The sequence below is a fragment of the Rhinoderma darwinii genome, chromosome 11 (genome assembly GCF_050947455.1).
Source record: "Rhinoderma darwinii isolate aRhiDar2 chromosome 11, aRhiDar2.hap1, whole genome shotgun sequence".
NCBI lineage: Eukaryota > Metazoa > Chordata > Amphibia > Anura > Rhinodermatidae > Rhinoderma > Rhinoderma darwinii.
In genome coordinates, this window is record NC_134697.1 from 50,803,291 (window position 1) to 50,824,899 (window position 21,609).

General features: G+C 40.0%; 1 protein-coding gene across 2 annotated transcripts in view; it reads right to left on the reverse strand.

The window, feature by feature from the left end:
* Positions 1-1,415: 1,415 nt before the first annotated feature.
* The window catches only part of LOC142663117 (ATP-dependent translocase ABCB1-like), a 72,921-nt gene continuing 52,727 nt past the window's right edge, over positions 1,416-21,609 (reverse strand). Inside the window, exons 22-29 of one of the 2 annotated variants that reach the window (XM_075841422.1) lie at positions 20,253-20,456; positions 15,343-15,443; positions 12,487-12,627; positions 10,998-11,154; positions 8,829-9,026; positions 4,519-4,725; positions 3,427-3,573; positions 1,416-2,981 (exon numbers count right to left, since the gene is read on the reverse strand). In XM_075841422.1, the coding sequence (XP_075697537.1) occupies positions 2,784-2,981; positions 3,427-3,573; positions 4,519-4,725; positions 8,829-9,026; positions 10,998-11,154; positions 12,487-12,627; positions 15,343-15,443; positions 20,253-20,456 (1,353 nt within the window). In that variant the 3' untranslated portion in view covers positions 1,416-2,783. The remainder of the gene's footprint in view (positions 2,982-3,426; positions 3,574-4,518; positions 4,726-8,828; positions 9,027-10,997; positions 11,155-12,486; positions 12,628-15,342; positions 15,444-20,252; positions 20,457-21,609) is intronic. The other variant, XM_075841423.1, reaches the window with a different exon arrangement.

Consider the following 21,609-nt stretch of genomic DNA (forward strand, 5'->3'; position numbering starts at 1 on the left):
CATAATATAGGGTAGCGAGTATATTGAAGTAAATATCGCTCTGGAGGGCTCAGACCTAATGAAAAAAAAAATGTACAATTCTTTTTTTCCCTTTTCAAATTTTTCTTCCCTTGGTTTATAGATATGCTTGCTTTACTTTTACTCCTATTTAAGTATATTAATGTACACTGTATGGACAAAAGTATTGGGACACCCTTTTAGGCCCCATGCACACGACCGTAAAAAACCCACCCGGTTGAATTGGCCGCGGAGACCTTTCCGTATCGCTACGGATAGGTGTCCGTGCCGTAGAACCGTGCCGGGAATTATGGAGCATGTTCTACTTTTCGGGCCGTTCTCCCATACTTTGTATGGGAGCATGGCACGAAAATGCGGCCGGCCGTGCCCACAATCGCTGGCCCTGATTACGGGCACGGCCATGTGCATGAGGCCTTAATCATTGAAATCAGGTGTTCATTCAGTCTCATTGCAACAGGTGTATAAAATTAAGCTCTGAGCCATGCAGTCTTCTTTACAAACGTTTGTGAAAGAATGGGTCATTCTAAAGAGATCACTGAATTTGAGCATGGTCCTGTAATAGGATGCCACTGTTGCCACAAGTAGTTTGTGAAATGTCTTCCCTCCTAGATATTCCACTATCAACTGCGAGTGTTATTGTTGCAAAGTGGAAGTGTTTAGGGACCGTAGCAACTTAGCCATGAAGTAAAGTTACACAGTGGGGTCGCTGAGTTCTAAACCTCCTCTGGCATTAACATACGCAAAACTGTGCACCAGGAGCTTCATAGCATGGGTTTACATGGCCGAGCAACTGCATGCAAGCCTCACATCACCAAGCACAATGCCAAGTGTCGGGTGGAGTGGTGCAATTGATGGGGTGGCTACTAGTGGCAATACTAACAACTGTTGTATGAGTAAAAAGAGCCTGGCTACTCTGCTGTCATTCATCCCCCACTCTGCATGGAAACCTCAGAAGCGTTGGCAGAATATGCTCTGTGAAGCAGTGTGGAATATCAGTGTGCCGGGACCCATAGATTACAGCAGTATCGCACAGCTAGCCAATGAGGATCTGTTCAAGTGACATATATACTGCTACAACCCAACAGTATGTATTTCTGCACTATGCTTACCCAGATCTTCATGGGCCTCACAGGGTCAATGGTTCCTAGCATTTGGCTTTCCTTGTCTTTTCCAGGCTGAGAGCACTCATATAGTACTGTCCAGTAGCTTCCATGTGGGTCAATTGGAAACAGAAACAGCCGAATGAGCCAGTTCGAGTCAGACCCTCAACTGATTTATAATACGTTTGATTGATGGGTTATAATAGTAAAAAAGGGGTTGTTATCGGGCAAGTCTTTTAATATTTAAAAAAAACAATGGAGATTTGTGAGAATATTACAATAACACACCTCTTTATTTAACATGAACAAAAGACACAAAAATATAATAGATTAAAACAAGAAAATCTTTATGCAACAAATAGGTTTAAAGTATTTACAAACGCAATATTTAAGTTATTTACAATTCTCATACATTCAGCTGTAACATTAAAAAAAACAGACGTGATACAAATATTATAGTGTATATCACAATAACTTTAATGTTTCAACTATTTTCTAACAGACGATAAAGGACCCGCATCATTTGCTGCTCGGCAGTTGAATGCTTAGGCCTGTGTCCCATGGAAGTTAATCTCCATCTTTTATCTAGCATCACCAATATTTTGACTTGCTGATGTAAAATCATCATATATATGTAAATACACAAGCACTGAAACCTGTGAAATTTTTGTGCCCCTCTTTTTCTATAAAGAGGCTGAAAATTTCTAGTAACAACTAAGGCAATTGCAAACAGCCTAGTGGTGAAGAAGTAAGGGTTGTGTCCTGTAAGCCAGTCTCCGAAGTATGGACCTGAAGGCACTCCGTGTGCCATCCTATGGTGCCTCTGTAAAATGACATTCCACTTTTCTCATTTATTTTATAGAACAGTGTGAAAAAAAAGTCTGAAAATCACAGGCACACGGAGATACAGTATGGGTCAATAGCAAGTTATGGACACCTTGTTATAGACCCGTACAACATGGATCCATAATATGGCAATGTGCATGAGGGCCTCAGAGTGATAACCCAGATCGAACAAGCAAAGACTATTCCAATATTGGTGTTGTTTACCAAACCCTTGTAGAAACTGACCTAATGACATCAAATATATTCCTGTAGCTCCTCTGTAGAATAGGATAGGTTTAACGGTCCTTTCTTTGTCACTTGGCAGATATTTTGTGGAATTCTATATATTGCAGATGAGCCAAACCAAATATGATATATTTTTTTACATTCTATGCTAAAATACTAAATATACAGTATAAAATAAAACATATATAGCATAGGTGTTTTTCTTCTTTTAAAGCTATAAATTAAACATGCCAGAAATAACATTTTACAATAGGCTATGCCCTATTTGGTAAGGCTGAATGCAAACGATAAGTGACATTATATGGGGTATATTACCAAAAAGTGAAAATATTTTCATACCCATCGGTATTAAATACAATGTATGATCACATACTGATAGGTACATTCTGTATATTATAATGTTATATAAAGACATACAGTAAATGTAGTTTCCGGACGAGACCAGTATGATGCAATGAGTCCGTTCTACCACCATTCCAGTAGGAGCTAAACTCCGGGCGATGATGTGTTCCTTTTTCTGTGACTATCAAGACCGCTTTGTGCAGGGTTTCCATTTCAGAACCAAATCTAGATTGTTTTATAAATAACCCTAAATCAGTTTGTGACTTGAGAATTTACTAGAGCATGATAGGCGCCTTGTTTTGCCAGCAGCTGAGGATGAGTTCCCTGCTCAATGACCCGTCCATTTTGAATTACTGCGATGATATCAGCGTTTTGTACTGTGGTGAGCCTATGAGCAATCACTACACATGTTCTTCCTTGTCTGGCATCATCTAAAGCCTTCTGAACAACCTACAAAAATTAGAGAGAAAAAAAATGTTTAATCTTATTTGCCATTTTGCTGTAGGAACATAAACACAGTTTAAAAAGAAACCCATCCAGATAACCGATCATGTGCTTCGGATTAGGAGGTCCTTGCTGTAAATGTCATAGATGTCATAGCAATGACTAAGGACCCGGTGGTCTGAAACAAGTAAGCGGTAGTCAGAATGGATTTCTTTTAAATTTCAAAATAAAAATTAAGTTTTACCAAGTATTCTAAGTGATGGATTCTGTTCTGAGTCTTTTGACAATCACTCAATCATCTGATTGGGTATTGAATACATTTACCAAGTAGAATTCTCTTTAAAGGATAGTTCCAGTTAAGAGCGATGTCATGACTCCCACTATACATTTAGTACAGTATATGTTATTCAGTTAATTGTGTCAATAAGTAAACAGAGAGTTGAAATGTTACCTTTTCACTTTCTGTGTCAAGTGCAGATGTTGCTTCATCCAGTAGCAGAACTTTTGGTTTTCGAATTAATGCCCGAGCAATGGCAATTCTCTGCTTCTGTCCTCCTGAAAGCTGAGCTCCTTTATCTCCCACCCGAGTTTTATATTTCTAAGAAAGAGATTGTGAAAATAAGAACAAAATCTTAATTTTTACAATCTAGATTAACATTCTTCCATTCATATTTTTATTTAATAATATTTCTCTCATTTATACTCTATGTGCACCATGCAGTCATTCTACTTTTAGGTCCACACAGGTGATACAGTAGGACAAGTCTGCACATAGGTAAATATAATAGTCATGTATAAAAACAATAACCATTGTGTTTTCCTTATCAAATTACAGAAATGAAAGAAACCACCATCTTTTCTCGGTGCCGCTAGTTTATTTTTAGTGTGTGTTTTTTTTTTTATTGTTTTTTTTACAGTATATGACACAAGCCTGTTCTTTCCTATTACAAAAATCACCTGTTCTTTCTTATTACAAAAATCAGATGTTCCTCCTACTCAGTGAAGATACCATTGATGTTAGGATAACAAAAAGGTAACAGATGGCACAAATCAGGGAAAAATGCTTGTCAATCGGGGGAGTTCATAGCCATAGAAATACATGCGCACATGCACAAATACATCTGGATGCGCACACAGGCACTTTTAGTTAGGGCTCTCAAGAACAATGGAAATATCAAAGATTCACTGTACCACACCTATGTAAACAATGCCACCATACTGTACACCTAAACAATGCTAAAATGATGGGACCGCTGGGAACAGCACTACACGTCAACAGGAGGCTCAGCTTGTCAAATGCAATAGTATTAAGGTAGGAAGCACAGGTTGACCGTGCCTGACCAGGAGGCTTATGGTGAGGAGGCGAAAGACAGGATCAACCTGTGTTACTCCCTGGTAAACATGCGTCCCCCCCCCCCCCCCCCCAATTCCAACTTTTTACTGATGTGCTGAAGATTTGATGTGACTTGTAGGATTTGTTCAGCTCGTGTATGCTACGGTCATGTGTCGCCAATTAACCATTTTCAGACATGTTTTTACTTACATCGGGCAGGCTTTCTATGAATGTGTGAATATTTGCAGCTTTTGCAGCTTCTATAACTTCTTCAGGAGCCACTTGTCTGTCTAGAACTCCATACTGAATGTTTTCTTCTATGCTGCAGTCAAACAACATGGGCTCCTGTGATACAATTCCCATTTGGGACCTCAGCCATTTCAAATTCAGCTTCTTTGTGTCTTTATCATCTGCCAGCTGTAATTGAAGAAACATAATGTGCATAAGAAATCAAACGTTTTACATATCAAAATTTAGTTTGAACATACATTGTATCTAATCCTCTGACATTATCTTGCAGAGTAATTTCACACTGTACTATTTGTGCAGTGTGAATGTTAAAAGGGGTTGTTCCATGAGTAAATATTATATTTCTGTTTTAGATCATGCAAAACATAACAATTGTTTTAAGGAAAAGAAAATGCTCCTGTGGTATTGCTGTTACACACTTGTTATGGTGCCCCCTGCTGTTCTTTAGATTCCTCCTTAGAACTTCTACCTAATATGTTCAGCGCTGGTGAGAAGAAGTTGCTTTTTATGCGCCGATTCTAATTAGCCGGCCTGCATAATACTGAGAATTACTTTGCCACCCTTGTACAAGAGGGTCCAAGCAGTGGGTATTAGCTACTGAGCATGTGTGACCACTGGCACTGAACACATTAGGTGGAGGTTCTGAGAGGGAATGAGAAATTAGTATGTTTAATATGATCTGTAATATTGAATTTAGACAAAACTCCTTTAATATTACTTTATTCCAGTTTTTGGTGAAAGCCACTAAGAACGGGTCTCGCTTTGGTGGACCCGGATGGCCCATGCACAGTTCCAAGAAAAAGTAAGTTTACCCTTTCGAATTACGTGGATTTCTGGATTGATTAGCATTAAAATGTGGTCGGATGTCACAATTATAGACAAACACATTCCAACTAAAACTAACAACACACAAACAGACTGTTTAAGTCTTTTTTTTTTTTTTTTTTTTTTAAGCACATTGAGTAAAGTGTAGAGTGCAGGGAGAAAAAGTAAGTGATTACATTTATGAGTGTACTAAAACTGACACTGTCCCTTTAAACAGCACTCCAAGCCAAACAGGAAAATGCAAATAAGCTGCGGCACTTACCGTTTTAACCCCTACCCTCTGTAGCCATTTTTAGTTTTTTCGTTTTCCATCGATACAGCTGCATGAGAGCTTGTTTTTGCTAGACGAGTTGTCGTTTTTCATGGCACCATTTATTGAACCATATAATGTACTAGGAAATATTTTTGTGTTTTTTGTGTTTAGTTTTTTTTTCCGGCATTCACGGTGCACTAAAAAGGACATGTTAGCTTTATTCTGCTGGTCAATACAAATACGCAATACCAAATTTATAGTCTTTTTTTTTTTTGTTTACTATTTTTACTAGAAAAAAACTTGTTAAAAATTGAATTTGTTTTGTGTCCCCATATTCTCAGAGCCATCATTTTTTTTTTTACATTTTTCCTTCAATTGAGCAGTTTGTTTTTCCCGAGACGAGCTGTAGTCTTTATTAGTACCATTTTTGGGTATATACAACTTTTTGATCACTTTTTATTCGTTATTTTTTGGGAGATGGAGACCAAAAAACAGCAATTCTGGCAGTTTACGGTACATTGTTTTGTTTTTTTACTGCATTCATTGTCAGAGATATATAAGGTTATATTGTAATAATTAAAACTTACAGATACGGCGATACCCAGTTAAGTTAATTTTTCTTGTTTTACATTGCATTTGGGGGGAAATGGGAAATATATATAGCAATATATATTTTTTGTATATGTGTGTATATATATATATATATATATATATATATATATATATATATATATATATATATATATATATATATATATATATATATATATATACACATACATACATACACACACTGTGTATATAACTTTATTTAACTTTTGTTCTTTATTAGTCCCGCTCTGGGAATTGAACCAGCAATCATTTGATTGCTTGCACAATATACTACAATGCTAATCTAATATATTGCAGTCTATCATGATTTTTACAGGTTTCCAAAGGCAGGGCTTAAAAGGAACACAAAAATGGCAGACCTGGGGGCCTTCATTAGGCCCCCAGGCAGCCGTGACAATCATTGACACCCTGCGATTACGTCACGGGGGGAGATGAGCCATCTGAGGGGGCCATTAGAGATTAGAAATGTGGGTTTCACAGCTGCTTTGCCCATTAAGTAAAGGCACACAATTCCTGGTTACTGACAAACCTGTTCTTCTCAAGAAAGTTTGGTTAGTGCGAACTATGCTTTGAGGCAAACAACTATCAGAAGACGTGTTATAGAGACACATGTAGCTGAAAAGGTGTAAATCAATCCACGGTTAGACATTGTCTACAAATGGAGAAAATTTAGGACTGTTACTACTCTCCCTAGGAGTGGGTATCCTTTTAAGATTAGTCCAAGAGCACAATGGGCAAACAACAAAACTGCAAAATCTTCTGTTTTAGCACAAGTACACAATGGTATTTGGAGAAAAAAGAACACTGCACACTTAACACCAAAACCTCATCCCAACTGTGAAGCATGGTTGAGGGAGCATCATGGTTTGGTGCTGCTTTGAATCCTCATGGCCTGGACGCCTTGCAATCATTGAGGGAAAAATGAATTCAAAGGTGTTTTAAAACACTTTAAATGAAAATGTAAGGACAGCAGTTTATGACTTCAAGCTGAAGAGGCGTTGGGTGATACAACAAGACAATGAACCAAAGCACACAAGTAAATCAACTAAAGAATGGTTGAAAAAGAAGCATGATTGGTGTTTTGGAATGGCCAAGTCAGAGTCCTGACCTTAACCCTATGAAGATGCTGTGGCATGACCTGAAGTGGGCTCTGTATCCCAGAATTATTGATGAACTGAAACACATTTGCAGTGAGGAATTGTCCAACATTCCTCCTAGACATTGTGCAAATCTTATTTGCAGCTACAGGAAATGCTTGGTGGAGGTGATTGCTGCTAAAGGGGGATCTACAGGTTAATAAATTCAAGGGTTCACTTACTTTTTCTCTATGCATTGCGAAGGTTTACTCAATCTACTCAATAAAAGACATGAGCAGTATAACGGTTTGTGTGGTATTAGTATAGTTACATTGTGTTCGTCTATAATTGTGACTTAGATAACAATCCGACCACATTTTATAAGAAATCAATGCAGAAGTTCAGGTAATTCCAAAGGGTTCACTTACTTTTCCATGAAACTGTATAACATTGTCAGCCATTTAATTTCCCTACAGCAGCTGCTCTCTCTTTCAAAAATGTCCTATAAAGAACTCAATTGCTGTATGCTATTAGCCAGGAGCAGTGCTTATTCCTAACCAAATGCATTAGATTGATTCCAGCATAATAAAAGTAAAAACCATTGTAAATATACTAAGCAGATTAGCAAAGCAATAAATATAAAAAGGGGACAGTGTTAAGTGAATGAGCCTCTAAGTAAAGTGTTTAATTTTATAGAGCATATTACAATTTACTGATAAATACTAATGTCTGATTAATGTGCAAATCCACACAACTAGGAAATGTCAATTAGAGTAATTTTGCAAAATTCAGAGCCTATTTTAAAATTTGATGAGACTATTCAGGCAGTAATAAAATCAGTTGAAAAAAATAGCAAAATAGCATTTTTCTATCACTGCAGTTAAGGATTTGCACATTAACATACCTATCAGTAAATTAGGCAATGGGCATGTTAAACAGAATCATCGGTGGAATAAGCTTTTTGCACCTTGTGAGAATTTAAATGTTTACATATTTAGCAGCTACAACAATGCTACATCCATTTACACCTGAGTTCCCGACTCATTTAGGTAACAGACATCATTATGACTAGAAGATCCATAGTTGAGATTTTTGGACACATACTGAATCCTATTAGAATGGTGTCTGCCAAATACAATACTGAACACAAACCACATACAGTAGGATTTGCATATGAAAATGAATCAGAACGGACCTAAATAGTAGAATTCATTTTTCATTTTTAGCAATGGGGGTCATATCTTTGTATCTTTTACTATGTAATTACAGAATAATTAGGAACTTGGCCATAATATAGCCACAAACTTTCAAATGTATATTTTAGACTTTTTACTAGAACATTGTGTGGGTGAGAAACACAGAGCAGCAGATGAAAATACCATGCTGCTTTCCACAATGCCTGCAGGGCGCACCCGAAGCAATTTTAAAATGGCAACTGTCCCTCAGGAAATATTTTCTGAGAGAATTAGATCTTTTGGCGTCACAGTAAATTTTCCATATCTTACCACTGTGCCTTCCACCGGATCATAAAATCTCTCCAGTAACTGAACAGAGGTACTTTTTCCACATCCACTGCTGCCAACCAGGGCGAGTGTTTGCCCTTTGGAGACTTTCACACTGAGCCCTTGAAGAACTTGGACTTTTGGTCTTGTTGGGTACACAAATTTGATACCTTGGAATTCAAGGTTTCCTTCAAACTCACTCTACAACACAAGGAAAAATATACTATTATTAGTAACATAGTATGGTTAAAAAAAGACATGTTCATCAAGTTTTATCATTGAAGTTTATTAATTACATAATAAAAATCTAGGGCATTGATGTTATATCGTAGACATAAGCCGTCAATTTCTATGGTGGGGAAACCCCTTTAAGTAAGAATATTGACCCCTGTGTAGTTTTAGAGATGAGGAAACTGTATTTAGGCATGATGTCACTATTGCCTGTGGAGCCCCCAGGTCAATTTTCTGGGTGTGCCCCTGAGTGCGAAATCTTACATACAGTTACGGATCTTGCACGTGTAAGGATTATTGGTCCATAATGTGTATGTGTCAGTGTTTCCATAAATTTCTGTCCTTTGTAAAAGAGATAAACATGTGGTTTTGCTTGGTGAAATGTATTGTACAGTACTTATTGAAACAATAACTGTTCGGTATAAATGCAGGAATTGTTAAGATATTCAGATTGCATTTCCCAAATTCTTTGCCTATAGGCCTTAGCTGTGTGTTCTATAAAGGCCCCCTGCACACACATAACCGTCCTGGATTTCGTGCGGTGTCCCGCTGTCACCGGGCTGCCGGTGGTATGTCCCAATTCCAACTGTATCTGCATCCCTAGAACGCTGACACAATTGAAACCTATGCTGAAACGGGGAACAGTCTTTTCCCTCCTTCAGCAATCATGATGTGAAGCAGCCGTGAGCGGCCCGGTACAGACAGGCGCGATACAGTGACATAATCGCGCCTATATTCGCCGAGCCACTCATAGCACAGAGCAGAGGAGGAGAGGGATCTCCTCCCACTCGTTGTGGGAACAGGGCTAGGTAAGTATTTATTTATTAATTTTATTAGGCACTATGGGGCATTATAATGTATGGTGGCACCTGCTAAGGGGGCATTATACTGTAAGGGGACATCTGTGTGAGCATTATACTGTATGGTAGCATTATACTGTATGGGGCAGCTATGGGGGCATCTGTGTAAGCATTATACTGTATGGGGGCATCTGTTAGCCTTATACTGTATGGGTGCATCTATAGGGGAATTAAACTGTGTGGGGCAGATATTTGGCATTATACTGTGTGGGAGGTGCTATGGGGTATTATACTGTGTAGGAGGCACTATGGGGTATTATATTGTGTGGGGGCAGCTATGGGGTTTATATACTGTGTGGGGGTTCTATGGGGCATTATAGCTAGACACTATTGGAGCATGATAATTTGTGTGCTAAACTGGGTTTGCATGGGCAGGGATTGGGCAGGGTTAGAGGCGTGGCTTAACAGGGAAAAATTTGTCGGGGCGTTCTACGCGAGCCGCATTGGTTGTCTCTCTTGTAAATGCTTGAAAGTTGGGAGGTATGCACACATAGCAGATGTGTTTCAGATTTTCCACAGAGAATCCGCAGCAAAAACCGCATGTGTTATTGCTGCGGATTCACAGTGGATTTCACTCCTACATTGAAAAGGGTGAAATCCGCAGTGGCCATTCAGTACAGAATGAGCATGCTGCAGATTTTAAAATCTGCAGCATGCTCTGATTTCTGTTTGGAAAATGTTTAGCAGCATGTGGATGAGATTTTTTTTAAATCTCAGTCACTTGCCTACAACAGTTTACCACTGCATATTTTCTGCCCGCAAATCCGGACTAAATAAACCTGTAACAAATCGGATATGTGTGCAGGAGGCCTAGAGCTATTGTGTTTCACAGACAAACTCAAGTCTTGAAATGTGTTCTGAGAAGCCACAGTATTGGATGGAAGAGAATTCATTGATTTAATTATATTGTTGCAAGTAGGATTTGCCAATAAAGCATCTTGTTGCTGATGGTAATTCTAACTTACTAATGAAAAATCAAACCTAGTCAGGAAGAAATAAAAAAATCATATGTTCAATGACAATTAAATTCTGATGCACGGTTTAGGAAGAGATGATTGTATCTTTTTTTAAATAATCATACCGGTTTTTCACCATCTTCACTATAACTATCAATTGCTGGTTTCCTTTCCAGGAGCTTCATCATTCGCTGGGCTGATACTCTGGCTTTTCCAAAGTCAGGAGCAAGAGATGTGGACTGTCCAACATTCATAGCAGCGAAAATAATTGCAGAAAATACACTGTAATAAGACAAAATAAAAAAGAATAAGTTCTCCAATGCAAAAATAATAGTAACCACATAATTATTTTGCCAATAGAAAGGCAACATGTTCTGCAAAAGTTCAGCATGATGAAGCATAGGAGTATAGACTGCAAACAAACTGTCAATTGCACTGCATACAAATCATAAGTGATGATCTAATATATTGCATTGTGTTCACTTTACTGGGAAGTCTACAACAAAATAAACCAGTTAAATGGTTAAGTTAAATTAGAAAGAAGCACCGAAGAGAATATAAAGATGAACAGCGTTAATGGAGCAATATTCTACTAGATCAAATGAAATAATCAAAGAAATGCAAACAGTGTGTTACATTACTTGTGTCTCTATGACTATTGGTCCTCTTACACAGCCCGAAATGGGCCGTGTAAATGAGCGCTGATGAACGAGACAGCTCGTTGATCGGCGCTCGTTTGCTCCTTTCACAAGGAGCTGGTATGGGGACGATCGCTCGTCCCCATGCATTTCTATTATCTCGGCAGCCCGTCTCCCTGTTTACACAGGGAGAAGTGCTGCGGAGAACGATAATATTTTAGGCAGCATAAACTATACATTCAGACGAGGAACGAGTGTTTGCTCGTTCATTGGCTGATCGTTGCCCTGTTTACACAGGCAGTAATCGGTAATGAGCGTTCATATGAACGCTCGTTTTCCTGATCATCGGCCTGTGTAAAAGGGCCTTATGTTTCTGCCTGTGTATTCTTGTGTGTGCGCACGCATGCTTGAGGGTATGTATCTCTCCCTATATATATATATATATATATATATATATATATATATATATATATATATATATATAGAGAGATAGAGAGATAGAGAGATAGAGAGATAGAGAGATAGAGAGATAGAGAGAGAGAGAGATAGAGAGAGAGAGAGAGAGAGAGAGTTACTTTCCTATCAATAAATAGTTATTTATAAGCTTTACATAGTGAAGAAACCTGGTTGCTTATACTGAAATATTTTAATATATGAATACAGATGGAGCAAAGCGGAATTTGACATTCGAAAGTGGTGTCTTGGATTAGAAAAAAGGTTCTGCTTTTTTTTTCTTTTTTTTTCGAACAGCGCCGCTCTTATCCGTGGGCTGTGTCTGGTATTACACCTCATGCCCAATAAAGTAAATGGGACTGAGCTGCAATACCAGACACAGCCCATTGGTAAGTGTGGTGCTGTTCCTGGAAAAAAAGAAAATCCTTTTTTTTCTAATCCTGGACAGCCCCTTTTTAACTCTTTCAAGCAGCATTCTATATGTAGTACAGTAGACACAGATCCTTTGGAGTGCAGTACTTACATAAACACATTTTCAAATTGTGTGTAGCAGTGTGCAATCAGCCAGGCTCCGAATCGAAATACAGCAGCATTCACAAAAAAGTTTATTGACTGGGAAACTGCATAAGTGAATCCATAGAGTGGAGCTTTAGCCAAGGAGTCCCTATGGCAAAATGACAAAGAGAAAATCTTGTCAGTGGACAACTATGCAGTTCTGATTCTTTATTATTATATGTTGTAGCCTCACATAATCATGTTTAATTCATATACGCATTCATATTCAATAGTGAGTTGATGCTTAAGGGTGAAATCCAGCGATTCAAGTAATTCTTAACATAATGCACATTGGAAGTAAGTGTTAGAATAAAATGTTGAATACAGTTTGTATATCTTTTGCCATTGTTGCAACTGTTATATGAAGAATAAAAGAGCAAGGATTTTTCAAAGAATAGGGCAGAATTTAAATACATCATCTCAGGCCTCATTCACACGGCAGGGTTTCCCGGCCGGGTGCCGGCCGTTCATAAATCGGCCGGCACCCGGCTGCATTAGGAATAATAGACCCCTAATGGGGCTATTCACACGACCGATTTTTTGACGGCCGGAAAATCCGGCCGTCAAAAAATAGGACATGCTCTATCTTTGCCCGGACACCCGGCCGCCCGGCTCCCATAGAAGTCTATGGGGCCGGGTATTACACGGCCATCACCGGAATGTGTTCCGAGTGATGGCCGGGTTTCCCGGCGCTTGCGCTCTATCTCCTCCTCCTCACAGCGCAGAGTGCATGTGAGGAGGAGGAGTTGATGCCATTCTGACGAATGGCATCGCTGTACACTGTGTTGCAGGGCCGGGGTGTACAGCAGGTGGAGGGAGCGCTGCGCTGGCTCCCTTCCCCTGCTTGTTAAAAGCACCCTGGCTCGGCGACACCTTCGATGGCGCCGCTAGTAGTAGTAGCAGCAGCTGCTGCGGCTGCTACTACTGTAGCGACGCCACTATAGCAGAGCGGGGAGGTATCTCCCCGCTCTGCTATGTGCTAGCCGCACTTTAGCTCCTTGAAGGAGCGTAATCCCCGTGTTTTCGGTGATTCCGCTCCTGGACAGAGCGCTTGATGTCTCTGTCCATATCTGGGCAGTGACATCAGGGGAAACTCCTGAAGCGGAATCCCCGAACACATGGGGATTCCCCTTCAGGAGCTGCCGCTGATGTCACTGTCCGGATCTGCCCGGCCCGGCACGGATGCATAACTTTATGCAAACCGGCCGGGCAAAATGGCCGATTTTACCGGCCGACACTCGGGCTCGGGAACGACCCGGTCGTGTGAATCCCGCCTAACCGTGGAGCATGGTTGACAACTCTTTGGAGCCAGGTAGCCAATGAACCTAGACGTTTGCTATTGACTCCTAATTTGATTCTTTACTTTCCAAATCATTTTAAATTGATGCTTAGGAAATTCCTAAATGCCACTATAATGAAAGGTCGTTATTGGGGTATTCCCAGAATGGACAATTATCACCCATTTACAGTAGAGATAAGTGTATGATCACTGGAGACCCCAGGATCAGACACTATCTAGTTCCAGGAATGGAATGTGAGTCCTGAGACCCCCATTTCTCTTCACTGCACCCCACACAGTGAGGAGCAGCTTAAATGGAGCAGTGGTTGAGCATGCAGCTCGGCCCCTCCATTCAATGTCCATGGGACTGACCCACACAGCCAATCGCTGTACTCGGCTGTCTCAGTCCATTACATAGACTTTCAATGGAGCAGCACTACGCATGCTCAACCGCTGCTCCATTCAAACTTCTCCTCGCTGTGGTCATGTAGTGAAGAGAAATGGGTCGGGACCTCTGTTCCTGTGATTGGTGAGTGTTCCAGTGGTGGGACCCCTGGAGATCAGACAACTGTTCATTCTGGGAATACTCCTTGAAATTATGTATTTTCCATTGCTTAGAAAGTGCCAACATATTCCATAGTATTGTAAAGACATTGCAATCAGCTGCTGTCCCCAATGGGGCTCACATTCTAGTTTCCCTATCTCCGACACACACCAGGGCAAATTTCATAGAAAGCCAGTTAGCCTATTTGGATGTTTTCAGAGTGGAGAGAGGAAGGCGTAGTACATGGAGGATTCCCATGCAAACATAGGGAAAGCATACAAACTCCATGTAGATGGTGACCTTGGTCAGATTTAAACTCAGAAACCCATTGCTGCAAGGCAACAGTGAAAACCACTGACCCATAATGGTGCCCATACTATATGGACCGTGACAACGAGATCCCAGATGACCCTTTAAAGGGGTTGTCCACCTTCTGACAACTGATGCCCTTTCCACCGGATAGGTCATCAGTATGTCATCGGTGTGGGTCCGACACCCGGACCCCGCACCCATAAGCCACTCCGGCATTATGTGTTGTGGCACATAATGCTATGTACGGAACACAAAAGCAGGTGGCTCTGTACATAGCATAGCGGCCGTACTGCAGGTCTGCTCCAATTCACTTGAATAGGAGCAGAGCTGCAGCTCTGCAGCTCGTCCGCTATTCCGTGGCTGGAGCTAACTGCTTCCGGCTTGTACATCCGGTGCACGGAGGGACCGGACCAGCTGATCTGTGTGGGGCCCGGGTGTTGGACCCCCCCCCCCGATCATGTACTGACGACCTGTCCGGTGGATAGGTTATCAGAAGCTTGAAAACCCCTTTAACTCATGTGGGTTTCAAGGCTTGACTTTGTCATCACAAGTGTGAGTGAAACTATTAAGCACTCTGATCATTTAGAATAAAGCTACACTAGGCACGGCCGTTCACTTCTTGGTCCCCCTATTACACACACACTGCAGCCAGAGTACCAAATTTTTTCCTAACAAATGATGTTACTTACTTGTAAGGACCACTTAAGCTCTCATTGTATTTATCATAAAATGTCTCCTCTCTAGTCAGAGAAACAACTGTCCTTATATTTTCAACTGCTTCAGTGGAAATCTGCATAAAAAAATAAATCATATTTTACATATTCAGATAGATCTTGTATCATAACAAAACATATTCTGTGGCTATTCTTAATTGAACGTCTCCCAGCATGATTTTATCATATGTTGGATCCCATTGGTCTACAAAAAAAATACAGAAATTCTTTTAACAGTCTAGATACCTAGAAACCTTTAGACAATTAAGCTGCCAAGTCAGGCATGTGGAGGGTTTTGGTTGAAGGTTGTGATGTGCCAACGTTTGTGAGTCCTTAAAGGGGTTTTCCAGTCCAAATAAATTGATGGCCTATCAAGAAAGGCCATCAATACCTGATTGGTCAGGGTATGACTCCCGGTATCTCTGCCGATTAGCTGTTTTGTAGGGGCCACAGTGCTTGTACGGGTGCTGCTTCCTCTTCATTTCCTTTACTGCATGCACAGTGAATGGCTGACACACTTGTAGCGGTGGTTCACAGTATTACAGTCTTCTTCCATTGAAGTGAATAGTACAAGGCTTTAATACTGTGAACTGCCGCTACAAGTGTGTCAGCTATTCACAGTGCGAGCAGTAAAGAAAATGAAGAGGATGCAGTGCTCATATTAGCACTGTGGCCCCTTCAAGACAGCTGATCGGCGTGGATGCCGGGAGTCGGACCCCAACCAATCAGATATTGATCTCCTATAATAAGGATAGGGCAACAATTTCTTTGTCTGTCGCAGGGGCATAATTATACGGGTTAAAGCCCAAAGTTACCCCCACCCATTCGACCACAATTTGCTATAAGAATACAAAGAGAGGGTATTGTGTTTCTAAATATTTTATTTAAAGGGAATCTGTCAGCGACTGCTGCCAGCGTGATATAGGGGATGGGGAAGACATTGTAACAATACCCTTTTTCTTGGTCATGCAAATTGCATGACCGAGAAACAGACGATTAATTTTCCTAGGGCTGCTGACAGATTCCCTTTAAGTCATTTATGTAGATTTGTGCATGTATTACATGTTGATGTATTATGAACGGTTAATAGTAGCTGCTTCTCAATAACTGCTATTGACATAGTTCATTTATAATACATCTTACAAGAAATCGTATGTCTTTGCTGCAGGCATAATCTATTGTATAGAGGAAATATTCATTCCTATTCTGACTCATCTAAGTCACTTACAGACTTTTCATGAATAAAATAGAATACATGCTAAAGGGCCACACTATTTAATGAATGTACTTTTTGGAGAATAAAATTACTTATTGTTATGATCATGGATTATGCAATCCATCATTTCTGACAACAAAGTAGCTGCAAATTGGATCAGCAGGTTTAGATCTTTTGGGAGTGAGAATATCACATGTGAGGAGAATATTTAGTGAGTATCAGCTGTAATTGGAATGTCTTATAATGGACACTAAAATGGGCTTAAAAAAATAAAGTAATACAATTGTACAGTGTTTCTTTTGCCGATTTAGTGTGCAGATGGTTGCACCTTTAGGGTATGTGCACAAGATGAGAGGCTTTTTACGTCTGAAAAGACAGACTGTTTTAAGGAGAAAACAGCTGCGTCGTATCAGACGTAAAAGCTCCTCCTCGTATTATGCGAGGCGTCTGTGACGCTCGTAAATCTTGAGCTGCTCTTCATTGACTTCAATGAAGAACGGCTCAAATTACGTAGCAAAGAAGTGTCCTGCACTTCTTTGCCGAGGCAGTCAATTTACGCGTCGTCGTTTGACAGCTGTCAAACGACGATGCGTAAATTACAGGTCGTCTGCACAGTACGTCGGCAAACCCATTCAAATGAATGGGCAGATGTTTGCCGACGTATTATAGCACTATTTTCAGACGTAAAACGAGGCATTATACGCCTCGTTTATGTCTGAAAATAGGTCGTGTGAACCCAGCCATAGCAGAATACAGGTGTCATATATGTTGGCTGTTTCACGATATTCTGAAAGGAGAGCTGTCGCAATGGGACGACTATTACCATAACAATTGTGTCCTCTCTCCACGCACAAATTATGGTCAGCATAAACAGAACCCATAGGGTATGTCTACACGTACCAAAATCTAAATCCTGCTACCCATGCATCTGAAAAAACATGGCAAAAGCTTTGGTAAAATGGGCACGTTTAGACATGGCGGATTTGCTGCGGAATTCCGATGCAGACAAGCCACAGTGGAAATCCACAGCAGGCTTTTCGTTCTGGTTTTGTTTTTTTACTTTTTCGTTTACTTGGTGCAGATGTTGCAGAAGACAACGGCTTGGAAATAGCTTGCGGTGCATAATTTACAATCTGTAGTATGCTCAGTGTGTTGCGGAGAAGCAGGGGATTTTCACTGCGGATGAAACCTGAGGCAAGTCTGCAGCATAACCTGCCACGTCTGGATGAACCATCACATATACAAATTTTGCAGCAGTCATTGCGTAATTGACGCAAATTTGCGGCAAACTCCGCAGCGGAATATTTCCACCATGTTTGAACATGCCCTTAAAGGAACAGTGTCATCACAATTTTTTTTTAAATATGTTAAAGATGTTAGTGCTTTATTAAAAACGTTTATATTTATTTGTGTGTTTGTGTTTTACTTTTTCTTATTTTTACACTTTTTCTTCCCTGTGGGGGCTGCCATTTTTTTTTCCATTTCTGTATGTGTCGATTAACGACACATACAGACATGGAATACGGCAGCCACAGTCCCATAGGGACTGCGAACGGGTCCCGTCCCATCCACTTCTGTGTACGCCGTCTGTGTGGGAACTGCGCATGCGCCGCTCCCACACAGTCCAATTTGAAATGCGCGCCGTCCGGCGCCATTTTCCTGTGGACCGGAAGTCGCGGCCGGACAGTAAGATTACTACTTCCGGTCGCGGCTTCCGGACTTGTGCACTTGGACCAGCGGCAGCAGACGGAGCGGACAGGCCGGAGGGAGCCGCGGCGGCAGGAGCAGGTAAGAGATTTCTATGTATGTTCGTGTTTGTGTGTGTTTACTACTGTATGTAAACCTACTACACTATGTGTTAGCTCAAAAAATGGCGACACACAGTGTAGGAGGTTAGACCGTTCAAACCCCTCGTTTATCCCGGCACTAGCCAGGATAAAGGAGGGGGGGATTCTCAGAGCTCACTAGAGCGAGTGCTTTTTTCTCAATTTTGCAGCAAAAAGCAATGTGGTTGCTTTACCACATGCAATGCTGCAATTTTGGGGAATAGCTCCATCTAGTGACCAGCAATGGGAAATATTATAAATTAGAATCTATTTATAATATTTCCTGACTCGTGAAAAAAATAAAAAAATTTGAACAATGTTTAATCACCTACACACTAAATGTTTAATATAAAAAAAAAAACATGTTTTGCTGGCAACACATTCCCTTTAATGTGAATTGTCCCTGTAAGGCCATGCTCACATGCATAAACACTGCAAAATATCTGTCCAAATTGTCTGTGCAGAAATTCTGCAGCGTTTACAGTAGTTGCAATGTGGATGAGATTTCAAGAAATCTCATCCACTCGCTGCAGAACAAATCCACACAAAAGACGTGCAGAAAGTGACTTGCTGTATGGATGTTCAACCCGCAGCATGTCAATTTATATTGCGAAAACGCTGCAGAATTCCTGCACAGAAAATCCTGGTAGAAATTCTGTAGTGTTTACGCTACTTGTGAACATGGCCTGTGTTTGCAGTTTTCCCATGCAGGTTGTTGACGCTGCAGTTTTCTGTATTGAAAACGATAAGGAAAATGAAAAAAAATAAATAATAATCCACGGTAAAACGAGATCACGCCTTAAAAAGTATACACGTTTTGGACAGAATGGGGCAGATTTACTATTTAAAATGCTTAAATTAAGTCCGAATTCTGGCGTACATGCCGTGTGCCACATTTATTAACTGTTTTAGACACTTTTCGCACCGCACTCAACAAGGGAGCGTGGTTTAGCAGGAAAGGTCGCAGCTTAAAATGTGACACACTGTGCCAAAAATGCGCAAAACTAGGTGTAAACCAAGCCAACATATTGGTGGTATGAGGAGAGAAGTGTCTAGCAAGATGCACCAAATTTATATTACAGCGTCCCCAACTTTGATAAATTTGGTGCATTTTCTGACTGCCTTGTCTGTTTACACTGTCTAAAATATAGAGAGTATTAGTAAATCTGCTGCTTGTGTAAATTGGATTTTCAAAAATGACCATAATGCAATTCACTAATATATTAAAGTGGCTGCACGGGTGTGGCTTAACCTTAAAGAGAACATTTCTTTAATATGTGAGCTGTCCACCGGTCATTTACTGGTACTGTATTTAGATATAAAACTTCTACTTCACATCAACCAATCAGAAGTAAAATGTTATACTGCTGTAAAGATACGAGCACACGTGCTATTGCTATATTGATTTCCCTGATTTAGTATCTATTGATAGCCCACGTTACCCTATCATTGCCAAACATCCTGCGGCTGCTTTAAATAATGAAGAAGACTGTCTATTTGCTGCAAATTTACATTGAGATACTGCTCTATTTAATTCAACCTGTTTATTTTATATTCAACAGATATAATAAAGAGGAAATATGTTGCAAAATTAAACTATTTCCCCATGCAGCGCCGACTGCTGGTTTACAAATTTGTCAAATGTTTCTTAATATCCCTAATAAACTGTAGCTTTTTGTCCTGAAAGGATATTTTATGTCTCTCATAAATTGTCGTCTTAAACCGTCCAGGTGTTTGATTATTTAATTAATCTCCCAATCCTTTTTATACATAAAATAGATTGAGAGCAGAATTGGCCATTTCAAGTCATTTGCTATCACATTTTGACAATTAAACAGACTTACTCTTCCAGCTTCTTCTAAAGCTTTTTGATCCTTTGATGCATGGCCAGACATTGATTTCATTCTAATAAAATTTGCACCAATCAAAAAGGGAATACAAGCCAAAATAAGCAATGTTAGCTGCCAGCCGTGCACAAACGCAATTATGATTGCTGCCAGTAGAGTGCACACCGTCATGGTCATCAGTCCAATACGACTTCCAGTAGCCTATAGAAGGGAAATGAAAGTAAACTTTTACCATTAATAACAAAAGACCAATATGAAAAAAAAACTATTCATTTACATTACTTGCAACAAAAAAGGTTTTATAATTTAATGATTCAAAATCACAAATCAAAACATTAAATTGAAATAAAAAAATAATTACAATTAATTTAATTAAATAATTTCCTTTTTTTTCTTGCACCTAACTGCTCAGAATAGATCTATACAGGGTTCAAATATTTTAGTTGCTCACAGAAAACCAAATGCCAAACTGAATCATTGATGTGGGTTTTTGTTAACCTGACCAATATGTCTAATACTGCACCATACGGATGAATTATACCTAAAGCACCATAGTATAAAGTAGTGTGAAATTCCGCACAGGCTCTGTACACATGGGTCTGCTGTGTGCATGAGGTCTAAGGCCACTTTTACATGCGGCCAATTTTGGTCATTATTTTGCCTCAGTATTTGTAAGCCAAAACCAGGAGTGGGTCTAAAACACGGAAGATGTGCACATTTTTCGATTAAACTTTTGTATAGTCGAATTCTGGTTTTGACTTACAAATACTGATGCAAAATACTGACCAAAAAACACCCTTGTTAAAGTGGCCCAAGGAACCTATGGTACGGTTTGTTCAGGTCATCAGACTTGCAGACGGCCGGGACTTGCGGCCATAAAGCACAGAAATGTGCCCATAAAACACTGGTATGAAACTGGCCTAAGGCCTTATTCACATGAATGCAGGGTTTTGCCCGTGTTGCACTTCCGTGTGTCATCAGTGAATGGTACGTGGCTGCGTGATTTTCACGCATATGCCATCCTTATGACACACGGTTTTGATGTTTAGAAAAATAAATGAAGGAAGTGCTTTTATTTTAAAATTTCTAGGCGGCACGCCAAACACTCTCACCCTTTTTTTTTTTTCTTTTACTCACAGAAGTAACAAGAAATAAAAGCATCAAGGTAGGTAAAAATCTTTAAAATTTCTAGGCAGCACGCCAAACACTCTCGCCGACCCTGAGTTTCGCCCTTCGGGCTTCCTCTGGGACATGTGTGTCTAATGAACAAGTTTATATAGCCGCACAACATTTAAATTCCTATAAATTTACATACATTAGGGCGAGAATGTTTGGCGTGCCGCCTAGAAATGTT